We start from the raw sequence: 19347 nt of genomic DNA on the forward strand, positions 1-19347 counted from the left end.
TAGAAGTGATCCAGATGTGCTCTCAGGATTCTGTGCAGATGTTGACATTGGGGGCTCGGTGTCGGGCAGAGCGGCTGGTAGGGCGGAGCCTGAACATGAGTGTTATTGCCCAGCCTGCTCCTCTGTCTCGTCGAATCTCCTGTGTCACTGCAGTGGTGGTGCCTCCCCACAGAGTCGGGTTCGCCCTAATAAAGAGAAGCGGCTTGTGAACAATAAGCCTCTCTGGGGGGGTGGGGGGGGGGGGTTATTGTCTCACCCAGACAGGTTTTCATATCTGTCTGCTGCCAATTCCATCAATAATTAAACTCAACTCGAAATGCTTCCACACTGAGCTGGGGACGATAAAATAGAATCTAATTACCAGGTAATAAGCGGATTTAATGTCTAGGTTTATTTACAGTGTGACATAAAAATTACAATCGTACCAAACACAGACATTGCTGTGATAACAGGTAGCCGGTTTTCTTGTCGAGCAGAACCGTCTGGTTGTGAGACTGCTCGTCTGAGACCACCACACAAGACCAGTCAGCTGATTGAGCAGCCGATACAAGAATAACAAGCCTCCCTGATAGAAAGCTTTTAAATATTACTGAGGGGAACAATGAAAGATTAAGTATTGATGATATCAGTTTATTGTCAGTTTGATTCTCCTCCAAGGATGCAACACCTGCCAAGCTGTGTCTGGATGTTTGACCCCTGTTGTAGTGATTGATGGTGGTCTTGTCCTTGAGCCAAACACACTTATTAATTGATGCGTGCTCTCAGTCCGCAGTCATCTTAGGGCACTTTGAAAGCTTGACTCTTGGATTTGCACATATGTCCAACATTTTCTCCATCGGAAGAAAACACATGTTCAGAATCCATGATTTCCATTCCAGTGAATGAAGCTCGTTCCTCTGATGTCCAGGCCTCGTCTGGCAACGCAATCTGTAAAGTGGCGTGGAGTTGTGCTCTAATGCAGGTGTCATATCATGGATGAAATAAAGGGAAAGATAAGCGCTCATAGTGCAATCTGGGTGAGATATGGCTCAGCGGGAGATGGGGTGTGTAACCTGCATTAGAGCTCTGATGATCGGATCATGATCTATCTGAATCCAAACCTTTTAACCTGCAGTGTGTCACCGAAAAGGTATCGTTAGAGGATCGACTGCTTGGGATTTAATTTGAAAACCATTTAGTGTTGGGAGCCAATAATGGACCAGAGCGATCCTGACCTTTAGTCTCTCCACACTGCTGCAACCCTATATCAGCTGTGATTTATAGCCACTGCAACATCGCTAGTAACGTCCATGTCGTCTCACAGCAGAGGAACTGACACAAAAAGCCTAATGTCAATTTTCAAATTTTGGCCAATTCTAACTTTGATTTCACATGTTAAGTCGTTAAATCATTCATCTACTTACACAAAATGACTGTTTTATTGAATTAGAATGATTAAATATGTAATTAAATGGATCATTTAAAACCCAACTGAATTGATGTGGTTGAATTCCTCTAGGATTTCTGTAGGAATTTCTTCTTTAAAATATATTGATTTTGGAAAGTTTAAATGTCATTCGACAGTGTTTAAGTTGTTCAATACCAATGAGTCAAATTGTGGTTTAAAGTAATGAGGTTGAAGGAACTGATTTGGTGAAATGCAGATGCTGAAAATTAAGAATTCACAATCAAATGTTATGTTAGTTACATTTCAGGCAGATCAGATGCTTGGATCAAACAGGATGACTGAGACAAGAAGATTCTCTTGACAGACGTCAGAACATCTGGTTTGAAACACTGGATGTTTAAAGTGTATTTGAAAACATAAAGATTACTGAAACCATACAGCAAAGCTCATGGCTCTGATAGTGTAAACGTGCCAAAATGGTCTCAGTGGCAATGCAAACATTTGTCATTGAGCACAAAATCAATGCACAGCTGATGCTATTGGGTTTGCTGCAATTTGGTCATTAGACAAAAGATAGGATAAAGTCATTACATGTTGTCTTCTGGGCACCAATTCAATGGGAAACCGTTCAATGGTCATTAAGCAATTTCTGAACCTGAAATGTCAACGCCATGGTGTCACAGGAAGAAAAGTCAACTTTGGATTCATCCTGTGAGGACCATGAATGTTTCCTCAGTCTGTACCGGACCATCTCAATCTTAAGAGCCACGCTGACAAGTTGCTCTTTTTGAAATCCCAAGGGGAAATCAAAAACCACATAATAAATAATACAACTTTATTTATATAGCACCTTTCAGAACAGCTGTCACAAAGTGCTTCACAGAGAGAACAAATAAAAACTAAAAACATTCTTGGCAAATAGCAAATTCGTATAATGTCGTTTAAATTTCAAATACAGTAAATTATATTAATACGAAATCTAAAATCAAAGACGACAGATAAATAATACAACATCATTGAAAAGTGATCACAAAAAAAGGAAATGGTAGAAATCAATCATGAAAGCCATTCGTTACAAGTACTTGAGATGGGCTTTGTTATAACATTTAAACGCTATAAACTCAAACTCCTTCATATACATTTGATATTTTTATGGCTATTATTTCCTTCCTTCAGTCACATGTAATTTGAACAGTGGCACCATATTCACTGTTCTCTCAACTGGTAGCTGCTCACTCTCTCTCACCTCTTTTGGGTCAACAGATCTGTCCAGTGGGCGCTGGGGGTTTCTTCAGCTGCTGGCAGAACTTACTGTCCAACACTCTGATCCACTTGAGGTCGGGTCCTGAAAACATTATTGGATGGAATAACCACTTTTATTTCTGTCTTTCTACTTATATTCTTTTAAAAAGGGCTCTGTCACCATCCAGATCCTCCACTTAATGGGGTATTCAGAACCCGTGTTGCTGTCTGGCATGTTTTAAAAGAAGTGGCAGCGGTGACAGGCACGTTATGATACGAGACAAACGCACAGTAATTGCATGTTCTATTAATAAATTAGTATTTATACTGGGAGAGGGAAAAGAGCAGTTTAAAAGTGGCATTTTCCTCTGTACCTTGTCCTGATTAGTCAAAGACTCTTGAGTTCCTCCTTGGCAGACTGAGGGGGTTTCCTTGCTGAGCGAATCCAACTCTTCATTATCTGGGGATAGCTCCGAGTCAGACTTCATGTTTTAAGATGCACTCTGAAGACAAAAAAAAGATATTATATAAATATATATATATTGATAATTTAATAAATTCTTTGAGGTCTTCAGTTTTGCGCCTCATGAATAAATCAGAACCTTGGAAATCCATGTCTCTGGGTACCGTGTCATATCGGCTTTCAGAAGATGAAACGCACATTGTGACAAGGGGAGACAAGTCTATGGAAACTCACAGTCGGTGTCTGCAGCGAGAGTGAAATTAGCCCTAAAACACACAAAAAGAGCTCGTGCAGTATCTGTTGATTGCATTTCATCGCTCGTCTCACCACAAAGGGAATTTCTAATGTCAGGGTAACATGGAAACAGTCAGTTCAGAGGAGCCTCTCCCGCAGCGCTGTCCATTTTTATTTTGTCAATGACATTCCGTCGCTTTTGATTGATAAAGACCAATTTAACATTCAGGAGTGTGTCTAGATAACTTCACCTCGAATTGTTGTATTAACCCCCCCACTCAACTGCTCTGATGTCACACGCAAATCCTTGGTACTTTCCTGGTTCGGGTATTTATAGTGTGCAAATGAAAGCAGGAATGATTAATAATACTAATGATCTGAGGCTTTCACAAGTCATTTACCAGTCAAGGTCAGAGATCCATGATGATCATGGTGGGATGTGAGGAAGCTTATGCCTCGGCTGCACTCGTCCTCGTTTCTCCAGTCTATGTACCAGTGCTATCAAATGCACAGATCATCGCATATTCACGTGCGCTCCCACCAGAGCCTCTTCTTCATTATCAGCTTAATAAGCCCAGCATGCACCAGAGTGGGGGGAGGCAATAACTCAAGCACCTGTACAATATAATGCAGTGCAGTACACCTGCCCTACATTACCCTGTTAGCTATACCAACCATATGAGAAGCATAACATTCATTTATTTTTTTGATTTAATCATATTGGTAAAATTTGTACATGTTTATCTAAACAATTATTTTACTGGATACTCTGTATATTTAAGATTTTCCGTTTTGCTATTCATTCAGGTTTTTTTCAAAATAAAAATAAATCGTTTGTTCTATTCTTTACACTACTGACAACATTTCTTAAATAGACACTGGAGAGATAGCTGCGTGTGGAGATGCAGATTTAAGACGGATCTGGACTGGTCTCATTTCCATTTTCAGAGTTGTATACATTACTCTCTAATTTGTCCTCTCGTGATTGTCTCCCTTGGCTTTTCATTTGTGGCGCTGCTTTGGATCTGCTCATCTACATTCCCTGATTGTGTTACATAAATCTGCCAATGTGTGGCCTTTAATTCCTCACCTCACCTACTAACCTATTTTTTTTCTTACAATTCCAGAATCTTTTTTTGAGTCCGTTTCCTTTGATTCTTTTGCCTGTAGAGTCAAGTTCCTGCATCGTTCTCTCTGTGGTATCCTTGACTCATCATCAAACGGAGGTGAGCAGAGAATCGGCAGATAACGAATGAAACATTTGGAAGGAAATGGAATAAATATGCTTCTCAGAATCAGAATCAGAAAGTATTTATTGCCAAGTAGGCAATAAACACCTACAAGGAATTTGCTCTGGTTATTGGTGCATACAATGAACATAGAAACATAAAAACATAAAACACAATAAATACAACACGCATAAGAAAAGCAATAAAGAGAAACAATATATATTTACTCACTTTTTACTTCTTATTTACTCCCTTTCTCTAATATTTATACAAAGTAACATTTATTTAGACATGAACATATCTAAATAAAAGATATATAATAGATACAAGATTTAAAAAGTGAAATGCAAGATGCAAGACAGTGCACAGTGTCAGATTGCAATATGCAATGTAATTCAGTATAATATAATATATATATTCTATATTCTCTATATAAATATTCTGACGGTCAAATAAGAACAACACATGTTTTGTCTTTGTGCTGGTGTATCATAGCAACCATAGAACAATGAGGAACACTCAACTACGGTTGACACATCGTCAGGGGCGAGGGAAAGAGAGAGAATGTAACAAGCTCCACCTTCTCTTTCATTCAATCGCTTTCCTTCAATAGTTAGAATGACATTTAGTGGATACGTTGATATTAGTACACTGATATACTTTACGTCTAGTCTGTCCATTTATATGTAATAGTGTTAACAAATATTTAAAGCACAAATGTATTGTCTTTTTCAATCATGTTCATATATACTTCATACAATGTGCAGTAAAAAGAGGAAACCTAAATCAAATCAATCATGTGTCTTTAAAACAGAACCAGTTCTCATCGGGTTACAGGGTTTCCTTTCACGTTTTCAGTTTTATAAATATACTTGGCAGGTGTAGGTTGTTTTCCGAGCGAGCTGCAGAAGCTACCTCAGCTCTTGTGTGTATTCAGTGTGTCTCTGAGGCTTCTGTCTCTTCATGTCGTCCCAGACTGACTCCACGATGTGTCGATCGGGGCTTGTGGGGGCCTCACCATCTGTTTAATGACTCCTTGTTTTTCTTGTGGCTGAAGATGGCGATGACTCGGGCTGCATGTTGGGGCTCGTTGTGAGGCTGCAGGCTGAGTCGGAGTCTGGTCCGGGCCGCTGCCTGATGCTACATGCTGTTAGATTTTGTCATTTGCAGCCGTGCGCACACAAATTGTTGAATTCTTTCTTTAAAAATATCAATGATTATTGTTCTGACAAAGCTGGCAGGATTGCAAACCTGGTGCAATCCTCTTCGGAGGTACTGTGCCTAATTAGGCTCGTGAAATGTACCTCCCTATAGGAATTAAAAAGTGAATATAAAATACTGCTAAAAAATGTAAAAGATAGGAATGTCCTCTCTATAGAGATCTTGTTTTCACCATCTGTGGCTGCTGGAAACTGAAGTGTAACCCACTCACATACCAACACTCAGTGGTCGTATGAGCTCAATAATTCAGAGGCCTGGGAATAACACTAATTAGCAGTCTCCTTGAACGTCATATATAGTAACTAGATAAGGACGATAAAGTACAGCAGTCGATTGACCGTTAAGTTTTCCAGACATTGCATGAATGTTGCCATCAGCTGAATAGAAATCGAAGAGGCATTAAAATGAAGCGGATCTTCCTTAATGTAAACACGGTTCTATACAATATTCACTGCAAGTTCCTTTTGACACTACTGGAGTGTGATGACTCAAGCTCCTGTGGGATCTCAAGAGAAGATCATTAATTTATCACAAGAATCCTGGGTAGTCGTTTGGATACGGTGCAAACCACAAATCAGTTTGTATAAGAGTTTCAGCTTCTGTCACGTTTTCTACCCTGTCTGCTACATAACAACATGAAAGCCTTTAGAAACAGTGCAGTTTACTCTATTAAATTCTTACAATAATAGGAAATGAGAGTCTTAAGGAAAATAAAGTTGAGGACACGTCATTTTTCTAAGGGGCAGATGTGATTGAAGGAGAGAGGGATGTCGATTATGACATGATAATAATCTGAATATTTGTTGTTGTAGCGTTTGTTTGCGGCAGCAGTCGACCTTTTGGTTTTTTCTTCATATAGCAAAAAATGATGTATGTGCAACTGGAAAACCAAGATCAATAACCGACTGCAAAATCAAATCAGGTGTTGGAAATATGACTGTGGTCTCCTGACGTGTCGAAGGTCCCGCTCGCGCTGAGACGGAAAAGTATTAAGTTCATTTCACCAGTTTCTCTGTCATCGTTCATTTCGGTGCTGCACTGCTTCAGTTTCATAAAAACAAACCAGACAAGCTTGTTGTTTTTTTCCTTTACTGGATTCCTCCACAGATTTGTTCTTGGCAGGAGATTTTTTCGACAATGAACTGATTTGTACTGTTTTCTGAGATGTCTTCTTTGGCACAGCAATTAATCCAAACCCCAAACTCTAGCTGTTAATGGCAATTAGCACCAGATATTCAAAAGATTTAGAATATTATAAGGCTATAAAAGCTAGAAGTTGTTTCACTGCCATAAATGATATCAGCATTTGCCAATTCTTTTTTTTTTCTTCTTTTGATTTATACGAGGGGCCTTTTTTCTCTTTGAGGGATTTCTTTTTCCATTTGCTGTTATAAGCTGCTGTGTCTTGGAAGTGAAACAGTAATTCAGTGGCTTCGATTTGTGCAGTTTTGCAAACGGGTTTGTGGGACATGCACGTCTGCATCCGGCCAACTGGAGAGGGAAGCTGTGAGCTCCTCATTTGGACGTATATCTCCGTCTGCAGAACGTCTTGGCTTGTCATTATTCTCTGGACGACTGAGCTGCATGAAAAAGGGAAATAACACGAACATATTCAAGTTTCAAAATAGGTCTCCTCTCGTCATGTACGAGTTCAGCAAAACGAATGACTGCTGTGATGGGCTGTGTGTAGTTTGACTTAGATGCTCTTATTTAATTCATGTAGAGGAGACAAATATTTCAAACGTATCACTTCATGTACAAATTCTACTGCATTAATCGATAGCTACTTTAAGTTTTAACCTTCTAATGGACGTGCACTGTTTGTCTGATGTGCAAGGGTGTCATACAGTACACGTGTTCTTGTAAATACACTGTATGTACTCGCATGTCGGCACAGAGGCTCGAGGGGAAGAAAGAAAAACTAAAGAAAGAAAATAACATATTAGACTAACATGTCCCTCAGGATGGTCCCTTTTCCGTGTACGTCTGTCAAATCCCCGTCAAGGTGCAACACAACGCGCCCGACTAGTCGTGTCGTCCCTGACAAGCATCATGACGACTGTCAAGACGAGAAGAGAATGTTGCACTTTCTAAAAGAAATGGACAAATGATCAGTGTTGTTGTTTGTTGCTCGAGTAAAAACACAACCCAGTGTCCCTCTTTAGCGTGCTCAGGCTGCCAGTGAGGAAAAAAAACAAATGTTGAGCATCATAACAGCTGGAAAGGAGGACAAGGGACAGTCTGTGTGTCCCACCAGCAGCTTTCACAAATCCACGTTCAGACGGAGACAAAGTGGTGCAGGTCTCAGGACATGAAAAGTGGATAAAAGGAACTGGGCATATTTGTCCAGCTGTTTAATGTGGCACCAGCTGATGTGTCTGACAAACAGAAATCACTCACCTGCCGAACAATGGCGAGCTCCAAGCTACAGTACAACAACCTCCATCTGCTCAAGTCCTTTCGTCCTCAGGATTATTTCCACTGAGAGGGAAACACAGCGCTGATATTTGTATTCTGTCTGCTGTGGGTAGATTGTTGTCTGAAGTGACTCTTCCACAGACTTGTTTCTACTCAAAACCGACATATCCAAACTTGGGAAACCAGCTGTGAGTAGCGTCATCATCGCTGCCATCTGACATCAGACGCCTCCCCAAAGAGAGCCATCATCGTTGAGATGAGGTAAGGGTTTAGCAAGGTCTTTGTTTGTAGTATAAGAGCTAACAGTTATATTTATAACACATGTGTACGTCAATAGTTACTATGGAGTTATAATTACACCATTCTGTGGGATAGTGGCGTGTGCAGCAGCCTTTAGAATAGTCTTTGATGCTGGACGCTACGTCCTTGTCCTCCACAGATTGCGTAACTGAAGTCGGCAGCTTCTCGCGGAGGATATTATAATAGCCGCTCTCCCGAAACTTTGTCTATTAAGTATAATTAACATTGTGCAAACCTTTAATAACACGGAACAAGCGTGCATCCTCTCATTAGTGCTCTGACTCCATCCTTGATCCTTCACTTTGTGCTCTGCTCTAAAGGATACAAAACATTAGCGCCTCCATCTGGACACGAGGTCAGAAAACATTCCCCACTTTTGTAGAACTTCTTCATTGCCTCTGTTTTTAGTTTTTTTGGTTTCTGCTGTGGTAGCTGGATTATTTATGACTGCAAAATACACTGATGATAAAACAGCCATTCCGCTTTAGGGGCCGACCAAAGCAACAGCGATGTCAGTACGACAGCACAAAACATACTTTTAGCTTGCCAGCTGTCTTCCCTTGTAGTGTAAACATGCCAGTAGCTTCTTTTTTTTTTATATCTAAGTGAGGGATGTGAGGCTCATCACTGATGTGGGGAATCTCTTGACAGCCTGTAGGAGAGGGTTTTATGTTTGATCTCAATATGGCCTGAGCAGAATAAAGATAACTACTTATTGATGTGTATTAGTTTGTCTAGACGAGGGCCCCTGGGCTGCCTCCTTACGTACGTCTTCATTCAGGCTGCCTTAGGTTTTCTCAATCCAAGCCTACATTGAAAAAAGAAAATTTGAAAAGTGCAATACAAGCAAGAGCTGAAAGGCATGATGAGAATCAAATTCAGGTGCCACCTCATATTTTCCGCTGTGGCAAACACGAGGAGAAACAGAGTCTCGTAATGCCACGCACCAGTCAACATACAGTATGTGCAATACAGTATATCTGCAGGATGGAGCGTGCACGTGATAAAAAAAATAAAATACAAGCAATAGTTGGAGGACGTGGAGAATTGAATGCAGGTGCCACTTCATTTTTTCCCCTATAGGACTCCTATAGGACTCCTATTTCTCATTTTCACCCAAGGAGAAATGGAGTCTCCTAAAGCCAAGCAGCCTTGTACAATCAATTCAATGCAACACAGTATATCTGCTACATGTTGTCAGGATGGAGCTCGCATGTCATCTCCCTTGTTTGCTCTTTAGCAGCCTCCCTCTCTTCACTTATGTCGAGTGCACGAAAGTTCACGTACATTTTTATTTTTATTGTTTCCCAGGATATGCTCTCTTTTGTTTTGCTCGCTAACAACCGAGCAACTCAATAAAAGAAACTTTCAACATCATTCTTGTTTTGTTTAGCTTTTAACTTACAGCACTCATCTCTCCAATGAACCCGCCACAAATGAGGATGATTCCATTCCCGCGGAGAGGTTATCCGAACAGTCGCTCTCGGTAATGAATTCATTTTCAATTTCTTTTCTCGGAGGTAAACAAGCCGCACTTACTCCCTGAAAGTTGGGTTTTCATTTTCCCAGCAGTTCGCCGTGTGTGAAGGTCTGACACCGCTGCCGGCTGTAGTCACACTGAGCGAGAAGCACACACATCCTGTTAAGATTCATCCCCGGGAACCTGCAGTGCAGCACAGAACGGATTCGCAATCACCTCTCCACCTCTGATATTATAGCCTCCACACACCGCTATTACTGCGGGAGGATGAAAAAAGGCCGTCATTATATCCAGGCTCTGCGGGTAATACAGAGCTAATGCACTAAGTCAATGGTACCTTGTGAACGCGAGGAGTTTGTTTTGGCTCTGGCCTGTGTGCTGAGACGAGTCCGACCTGCGAGGGGCATCTTGCTCCCTCGCTGTTATCTTTTCATCTTCCGCCTCGTGATGGGACTGGCAGAAACGCATTCTGTAGATTCTTAGCTGAAAAACCACTGAAAGGAAAAATGTGAAAAGGTTTTTACGCTGCTAAGGGCTTTGAAACAATTTCGCCAATTATGGGCTTTGGAGATGTCAATGACCCGACCTGACTTGACTTTGCATAACATAAATTTTTTTGCTGTGAGCAGATACTGCGGAGGAGTCGGGGACGGGGTCTATTCTCACCCACCTCCGCCTGCAACCGCTGGAGATCTTCCATCTTCTTTTCAACAGTACACCGTCCGTCCAGCACACGCTTCTCCATGAACTCGGGTAAGACCGGACAGCTCGAGACACAGAGACAGGAAGTCCCAGCAATTAAGACTTTACCAGGGCAATTCGATTATTCTTGAAGCTGTATTGATTGTTTGTCCTCTCGGAGGCAGAGGAAGGTTTTATCACAGGAGAAAACAGGCACCTCTGGCATGTGATTTACCTCTGCCAAGGAGGTTATGTTTTCACCTGCGTTTGTTGTTCTGTTTGTTTGTTTGCAGGCAAGATTGCACCAAAATAGCTGAGCAAATTACCACGAAACCTGTGGTGGAAGGATGTGTTATGCATCAGTTGGGAACCCATGCAGTTTTGTTGTAGATCAGAGGACCGATCCGGAATTATTTTTTTACATTCTGGTGTTTTTTTAACAGTTTTGTGTATTTCTCGAACAATGCAGAAATCTTTATGACAAAAATCAGCAGATGTAGACTAGTAATATCTATGAACAGGTCAAATTCGGTTTATATTTGGATAATGATCCAGATTTTGTGAATCAAAATAAGGGGTGGGGTGATCTTTATTCGTGTATATATGCAATATATTGATAAAACAGCTATAATATATTTAGCCTAGCTAATAGATCTTTTGAGCATAGTTATAAACCATAAATGACATGTCAATATCTTAAGGTGCCTTGAATCTTATGTTCAGACCTTTAAGTATTATTTCCAGATGTGTTCTGTATGTATCTCCTTGTCTGAACTATCTTTGAACCGCCTATGGAATAATGAGAGGAGAGGTGGTTTTCAGCAGGTCCTTTAATCTTAAGGAACTACACATTCCCAAATTTAGGCAGAAGGCCCTGTTGTGTGATGTCATGCTATCTCTAGTCTTTGGGCCCCCCCCCCCCCCCCCCCCCCAATAAAAGGCCTTGCCTTGCAGAGGCAAGTGAGATTTTCACCATTTGGCTGTGTGATGTCTCCGAGTCTCTAGAGCTCGTCCTGACCTGTGAAACTTCTGTGTAATAAATTCTGTTATGCTGCAAGTTCTGGGTCTGCGACTCCTCTCTTCTAACACCGACTTCGACAAGACACTGCTGCTTGAAAGATACGAAACAGCCAATCAGCCTTAGCGTAGGTATGCACTCTTTGAGTCCCCTTCTAATTGTCTGGTAAAGTGTTTTTTCCTTTTTATATTTACTTATTTTGGTATTTTTATATTCAGCAGACATGGGGCAACACTAAATGAATCCAATCGTACATTTTTCCATTGCTCTGTTTTTCCTCTCAATCAACTCTCAAGGCAAATATCTTGTTTAGATAGTATTTAAAGACCAGCTAGTTGCTAACTTTTCAATCTGTGGAATACTCACCCATAAGCGACGGTATTTTGGTGCTCAGATACCTGCTGAGATAAAAGAAGCAGTAATAACATACCTGCTCAAACCCCGAACAATAGCCCGTAATTGCAATATTAACATATGAGTTAGTGGAGCTTTAAAGCCCCATTATAACCCTGATATAAACTCAGAATAGAAAGCCTTTAAATCACTCTGACCAGCTTGACTTGCAAGATGCCATTATATTGCAATCACCACCAAATGATTTCAGATAAATGTTAAAGCATTTTCAATTAAAATCGGCATAAAACCAAGTCACAACCACATAAATACAGCAGGGGATTAAATTGCAAAACTGTAGGTCAATGACACGGTCATTAAAGGGACACTGATTTCTTAGGGGAACATTATTACCATGTTTAGGCTCCTGCAAATTACAGCTCTTTGCTGTTTCTGATTTATAGATAATGAACTTGAGCATCTTGGTTCTGTCCAAAGACTTATCTGGGAATTAATCTAAGTTTGCATTAGTGTGGAATTTATAGCCGAGATGTGAAAAGTTTCTCACCTCAAACTCCACCAACTTTAATTTCCTAATCAGTTGCTTCTCGTGGAACCATGCCAGCGCTCCGTTCTCTCAAGGTCATTTGTTGCTGGCGGAGCACAGATTTGAGGCTTCATAAGAAAGAGAGCTGCAGCAGTGGTTGTCAGGTATGATAGTAACAATGAGAAATTTCAGGTCGTCACACGTCTCGTGTTCCTCCAGGCTCTCGCGGTCCTCGCTTGTTTCCTGTTCCTCCGGGCTCCTCGGGTTGTCAAGTTGTCGAGCGGAGGAATCACCTTTTTTCGGGGACTCTTGGGAGACGTGGAGGCAGTGTCTCTGTGCTCGGATGTAGACTGACTCATCTTTTCAAAAACGTGATATGACAACTGGAGCGAACTTTCCAGAGGACTCTCGCTGAATAATGCACGCTTCCATTTGTATCATTTTCGCTGTTGTTCAAGTGCAGCGGGAGCGCATCAGGCTCATGTACATCCAAAATGTCATCCAGTTCCAGAGCATGGTGTTTTCCACATCCTGTTACGACCGCTGATGACTTAGTGATAAAAGCTTTGTGGCTGTGAGAAAAGAAGAGGGGGGGAAAAAGATCCATTTTGGCTACATTTGGATTTTCTGTGGAATCTTTATTTCAAGACGTCAACTTGTAGGTGGAAAAAACAACTACATAATATCTCCACTGAAGAACAATGATGTCACTCTGTGAGAACAAACAATACCCTTCAACACCATCCTTTTATTTGGGGTGATGCATCAAGGGAAGTAATTACAGTCCCTACTGACGAATGGATGACTAACGCTGACAGCAGTATACCTCAGTCTATAAAACCCTGAAATCCAGCTGCAGGGTTCTAACATTTATAGCAGCCACAACAACAAAGATCAGTCCTTTCAACCTGCAGCCGGCTCTGTAGCTATTGCAGATTGATTTCATGCTGGGTTGAGTTTGCATCTGAAGGTAAGCCGGCATAATTCACTGTATCAATGCTGTTAATGTATTTCCTGTCGCCTTTTGATCAGTAAATTAACCAAATCCTTCCCATCGTCTAAATGCTTTGTTGTGAATTCTCAGAGCCGCGGTGCCGAGTTAATTATTCTCACTCTCCTTTTCAATCCAGTGCCGGGAAAACAAACATTTCAGGTTCCTTTCTGAGGAAGTGGTCAACGATGTGGGCCGTGGTTCTTGCTCTTTGCTTGGGGAATGTCCTCATCGGGGGAGAGGCCAGCGATCAGCACTCAGAGCGGGTACCTGGCACTGAGCTCATGGAAACGGCCTCCCCGGGTACTTTAATACGAGAAAAGCAGAAACCCAACGGCTCGATCCAGTCGGCGGACGCAGCGGGACCAAAACCACCGCACCCTCCCATGTGCCTGGAGTCAGCGGGGATCAGGGACACCTTCAAACATATCAACACTGTGGTTTCACTGCTGGTGTTTGTTGTTGGAATCGTCGGGAACGTAACCTTGCTGAGAATCATATACGTGAACAAAAGCATGAGGAGTGGACCCAACATACTCATCGGGAGTCTGGCTCTGGGCGATCTGATCCACATCGTGATAGACATCCCAATAAACGCTTACAGGGTGAGCTGTTAACACTGCCACACCCTTTCTCTGCACCTTTTACGACCTAGCTCGCGTCATGTGTCTGTGGTTTCCTTCTCTTTTCTTTTATATAGTGAGAATGTGTTTGGCTTTGGTTTCAGCTCATGGCGGAGGATTGGCCTTTTGGTTTAGTGCTGTGCAAACTCGTCCCCTTCATACAGAAAACCTCTGTTGGAATCACGGTGTTGAGCCTGTGCGCTCTGAGTGTTGACAGGTAAGGAGATAAGCGGCGCTGTCCCATGTGCCGCCGGGGAGACAACCATGTTCATATCTGTGTTTCATCGAGGGAGCGGATTTGTTTCACATTAGCACTCGTAATGTAACATTGTCGAGAAGTCATAACATCTTCCCGTTGATTTTTCCCACAGATACCGAGCTGTGGTTTCCTGGAATAGAATCAAAGGCGTCGGGGTGTCGGTGTGGACGGCGATTGAAATAACTCTGATATGGGTCGTCTCCATCCTGCTGGCTGCGCCTGAACTTGTCGGCTTTGACATGATAACGATGAACTACAGAGACAGGCAACTGAGAATATGTCTGCTTCAGCCCATGCAAACCACACGGTTCATGCAGGTGATGTAATTGTCTCCAGTGTGCAACAGGATGAAACCTGTGTTTGATTGGATTGTACTTTCACATATGCGACACACAGTTGTATTTATAACATCTGGAAGGAGAGTTCACGCTGCAGTTACCAACACGTTGTCGGTGTCTTTGTAGAGCAGAAGTTTGTGGTTTATTTTTTTCTTCTGTGCTTTAACACGGCAACCATTGATCATCTCTAGGTTCTGCAGCACTGACTGTCTGTGGGCTTCTGTCATGTTCCATCAACAGCTTTATAAGTCAGTGAAAGACTGGTGGCTCTTTGGTTTCTACTTCTGCATGCCACTGGTCTGGACCGCCGTCTTCTACACGCTCATGACCAGGAAGATGCTGCGAAGGACTCAGCATGTGTTGAGTGACCACACCAAGCAGGTTATTAACTAATCTTCTACTTAAGTACATTTCACAACCAATTTCTTGTGGCTTATGTCAAGTGTTCAAGTTAAAATAAATGTTTATAATGGTGATACCTTTCTCGTTTACAGAGACTAGAAGTCGCAAAGACGGTCTTCTGCTTGGTGATTGTGTTTGCTCTCTGCTGGCTGCCTCTGTACCTGAGCAGGATCTTGAAATTAACCATATACGACGAGAAAGATCCCAACAGGTGTCAACTGCTGAGGTGAGAAGTCTACTAAGTCAAATCAAATTGTATTTGTAAAAGCCCATATATACAAATCACAATTTGGCTCACGGGGCTTCACAAAGTGGACAAAACTTCTCTTTCTTTAACCTTTGACTAGTGTGAGAAAAAAACCTTTAAAGAGAAAGAAAACTTTCCAACGGGGAAGAAACAGCCGAAGGCCTCAGGGAGATTTGCGAGTGAAGGATCTCTCTCTCAGGACAGAGTGAAGTCAAGTTTATTTATACAGCACATTAAGGAGCAGCCGCAGTTTACAGAGTGATGCATAATACAAGAAGAGCCGATGTAAAATACAAGAAAATAATCAAATAGAGGACTAGCATCAAATGAAACAAAATAAAAGACTAAATGATTTAAAAAAAAGTATGCACTTAATCTACTCATATCCTTTTTTGTTTACCATATCTGACTATATGTATAAACAGTCCTATCTGCACATATATGGACAATTCTATCTCAACACCTCTGTTTTACATGCTTGTGCTATCACTTCACCAAATAACATTTCTGTTCAAACCAATATATGTGTAGAAAAAATTACATTTTATTGCCTTTGATATTTGTATTCTCTTGTCTAGCTCATTCCCCACGTGTCTGGATCAATGAAGTTTTATCTTTTCTTAAAGAAGAAGTGCAGAAGACGTTGCCTCTGACAGAGCACATCAACAAAATAACCGTGTTTAAACATTCATGACAAATAACAGTGTCTAACAAAGACGGAGCAGTGTATCAATATTTAAAGCATCATCACCTGCTCTGTGCCCTTTTGCATGATTTACTAAATGTTTCCTTTTTTTTTTCCAGTGCCTTTCTCGTCCTGGACTACTTTGGCATCAACATGGCGTCGCTCAACTCGTGCATCAACCCCATCGCGTTGTACATCGTCAGCAAGAGGTTCCAGACATGTTTCAAGGTGAGAGTTACCGTGATTCTCCTATGGCCCCGATTCTATTCTACACAGAGCTGGTGGGGGGGGGGGGGGGGGTGGGGTGAAAACAATTTGATCCACGCTGGATGAGCCATTGTGGGTGTCATCAAGGACGCATGGAGTCATGTCTGTGAAATAGCCAGACTGGAGCAAGTGATGGCCTGGGGGGGGGGGGGGGGTAATAAGTAGAAATGGTCTGGAAAAACATTGTCAGGAATGAGAGAGAAAAGAAAGGCAGCCCACCCAACCCATTTGGCATTGTACCAGACAGTCTGTCACTGAATCACAGTGATGTGTTTGGAAGAAAGAGAAACCCTAGATTGAAGGCAATTTTCAAGGTAAGGAATTTAAAAGGCTTTATTGTATTACTCCCTCAGAAGCCGAAATCTAAAACGTGCTTCGGTTCCATTGGGCTGTCATCGGGTTCTTTTGCAGAGCACAGTGCATGAAGAGATCTACTCCCTTCAATTATTATTATTATTATTATCTACCCTGCAATTGTTTTGTAAAATATGTATGTCAAAAGAAATCCTATACTTTTTCAATAAATACATCCTTTTGACTTTTACATTTACAAGATTGAAAACCAAAACAATGACCCGACGCAGAGAAATGAAACTCAACCGTTTCCCGTTTGCTGTCTCTAATTGAATTAAGGCTTCATACATTGGATTGTTATTATTACAACATAGGCGCCGCTGCCTTCCCCTTCCTCCCTCTGGGATTTCTCCACACATAAATGGATTTTCCAAGGAGCCTTTTTCTCCATCTGAAGTTAACGGTAAATGTGTTTTTTTCCCCCTACTGACCGAACGTCTTTGTGTGTCTTTGTGTGTGCGTGTGTGGTCCTTCAGGAGTGTCTGTGCAGTCTGTGTCTACCTCTCCAAGCTGTTACCCATGACGAAGTGCAGTCTGTTTCCAAGTCCAGGATGCAGGATCAAGCCTCGGAGCAGAGCGGCAGCATCAAAGCTCCCAAACAGACATGCCCGCCTCAGCCTGAGCAGGAGAACTCCTTACTGTGTTAACAAAACTCACAAAGAAGCTGTGAGTTTCTCTGCGTTTCATTATTAAACAAGCTGCACAATGTGCTTTTGAAAGCAGATACCAAAGCGCCGGCTCCTGCAAAACTTGATGTGCCATCCTAATCACATAAGATAGCTTTTTTACCGAATAACGTGCAGCGCTGTCTTTCTGTGCCGCTGTCGTCAGCTGAACATCTGCTTTGGCATGAGCAACCCGGAGTCAGACTGTTCAGACTATTTCCCCCCTCAGGGCCTGACTCACTCCCGAACCATTACATCAGGTTTCTACCTAGTACCTTTCCTGTATCATGCATCACAGTTCTCCGACCGTTGTTTCGGGGCACCCTGTTAACCTGGCACCCATCACCAGGGATCTCGTCACGGCTCCGCTTCTGCATATTAGTCTGATTCTGGATTCTGGAAAGACAGCGTGCCACAGTAAATCAAACCAAATGGGGATTTGAAAAAAAAAAATATATATGGTGGTTGCGTTGGTTTTTTTCGGGGATGTGGCGTATTATTAGCACATAAACGTGTGTTTTCCTCTCTGTTAAGTTCCCCCCCCCCCCCCCCCCCGCCCCATAGGAAGCAGCCCAGGAGTTTATAGCGTTTCCCGTCTCGTGCTTGAACCTCGAGAATCATATCAAATTGGTGCCACAAGTAGATCCCCGTCTCCCCGCTGCTGAGTGACTGATTGATGGTGGCCTATTTTTAATGCATTGTTAAATGTGTAATGCATGGAGACACTTTATAAAAGACCTGAGAGTGGGGAAGAAGGAAAACGAAGATGACAGAATGAGGTCAGGAGGAGACAGCGATGGGAGGAGGCGGGTTGTAAGGAGGGGGGGGGGGGGGCGGTTGGCAGAGATGAGCACCTGATAGGTCTCCCTGTCACAGGACAAGGCAAGCACAAATAGGGGGGCTGCTCCTCCAGCTTATGCTGCATCAGTTCACAAACCTGCCTTGATGCCGTGTGCTGGAGTGATGGTGAAAAGTTCCTCTCGTCTGAGAGGAGAAAACAACTCTCGACGGTGTGTAAAGATTCAACAGCTCGTCTGAATAAAAGCGTCTGACTCCTCGTGGTGTTTGTGGAAGAGGTGCAATGATGACAGTGACATTTGCTAAAGCTAATTAAAGTTTCCAGTTAACTCTTGTATGTTGCTCATATTCAACCTTTGTCGTGTTCCATTATTGTCAAGCACGTGCAGTGTAAACAGAGGAGAAGCCTTATTTAAACCCTCGTTAACAGAAACTGCTCCTTGTTTTTCAGTTAGAAATAAGACAGAAACACACGCTTGAAACTTCTCCTTGATTTTTATATTTAAAATTCAACCACGCTTATAAAAATGTAAATTCTGTTTTGTATGATGACTTCTTCACGTCGTCTCATTGGGGGGGGGGGGGGGGGGTGTTTGTTGCCCTAATCGCTCTTGGCACATCAAATAGAGAGCACAAGGAAATCATGGTTCCACGTCACATCACATCAGACCAGCAGGGCTTCGTCTTTTCCCCCCTAATCGATTAGCTCTGCTTTCCTCGATGTGTGAACATTAAACGGAGCGAACGGCAGCTCGCGTCAGGGTTCGGTTTGTTATTGTGAGGTATTAGAGGGGCGGGGATCAACATCATCCCTTTCATTTTTACTGTGGGTATACATGCAGTACTGCTTCGTCAAAATACAAACATCGGATTGCATTTCAATTTCATCTTGTTTTCAAGTTGTGCTGTAAAAGGCTGATTTTAGCCACACAATCAAAATGTGTTTGTTTTTGATTAGAGATGCCAAAGATATGTTTAATGCATTCTGCTTTCTGTGCTACACATTTGAACACATCTCTGCTCTGACTTAACTGACACAGCATCTCTGACTGTTGGCTACAACTAGGGTTGCGAAACTCCGGGAATATTCAAAGTTGGAAATTTTCCATGGGAATTAACGGGATAATACTGGAATATACAGGAATTAACGGGAATTAACGGGAAT

The 19347-nt window shown here is 42.1% G+C and overlaps 1 protein-coding gene across 1 annotated transcript; it reads left to right on the plus strand.

The window, feature by feature from the left end:
- The first annotated feature begins 5121 nt into the window (after positions 1–5121).
- Positions 5122–17902, plus strand: ednrbb (endothelin receptor type Bb). The gene is made up of 9 exons (XM_053439753.1): positions 5122–8455; positions 9888–10727; positions 12773–14149; positions 14272–14384; positions 14539–14743; positions 15005–15145; positions 15259–15392; positions 16218–16326; positions 17196–17902. The coding sequence occupies exons 3-9, from the start codon at positions 13616–13618 to the stop codon at positions 17364–17366; spliced, it is 1407 nt and encodes a 468-aa protein (XP_053295728.1). The 5' UTR covers positions 5122–8455; positions 9888–10727; positions 12773–13615; the 3' UTR covers positions 17367–17902.
- Positions 17903–19347: the final 1445 nt, after the last annotated feature.

The sequence above is a fragment of the Pleuronectes platessa genome, chromosome 14 (genome assembly GCF_947347685.1).
Source record: "Pleuronectes platessa chromosome 14, fPlePla1.1, whole genome shotgun sequence".
Classification (NCBI taxonomy): Eukaryota; Metazoa; Chordata; class Actinopteri; order Pleuronectiformes; family Pleuronectidae; genus Pleuronectes; species Pleuronectes platessa.

Excerpts from the sequence above, each read along its gene's own strand:
- ednrbb (XM_053439753.1), top strand. The coding sequence starts at position 13,616 with ATGCTTTGTTGTGAATTCTCAGAGCCGCGGTGCCGAGTTAATTATTCT. Across the intron at positions 15,146-15,258 it reads TGAGTGACCACACCAAGCAG|AGACTAGAAGTCGCAAAGAC; the intron begins GTTATTAACTAA and ends TCTCGTTTACAG. Across the intron at positions 15,393-16,217 it reads AACAGGTGTCAACTGCTGAG|TGCCTTTCTCGTCCTGGACT; the intron begins GTGAGAAGTCTA and ends TTTTTTTTCCAG.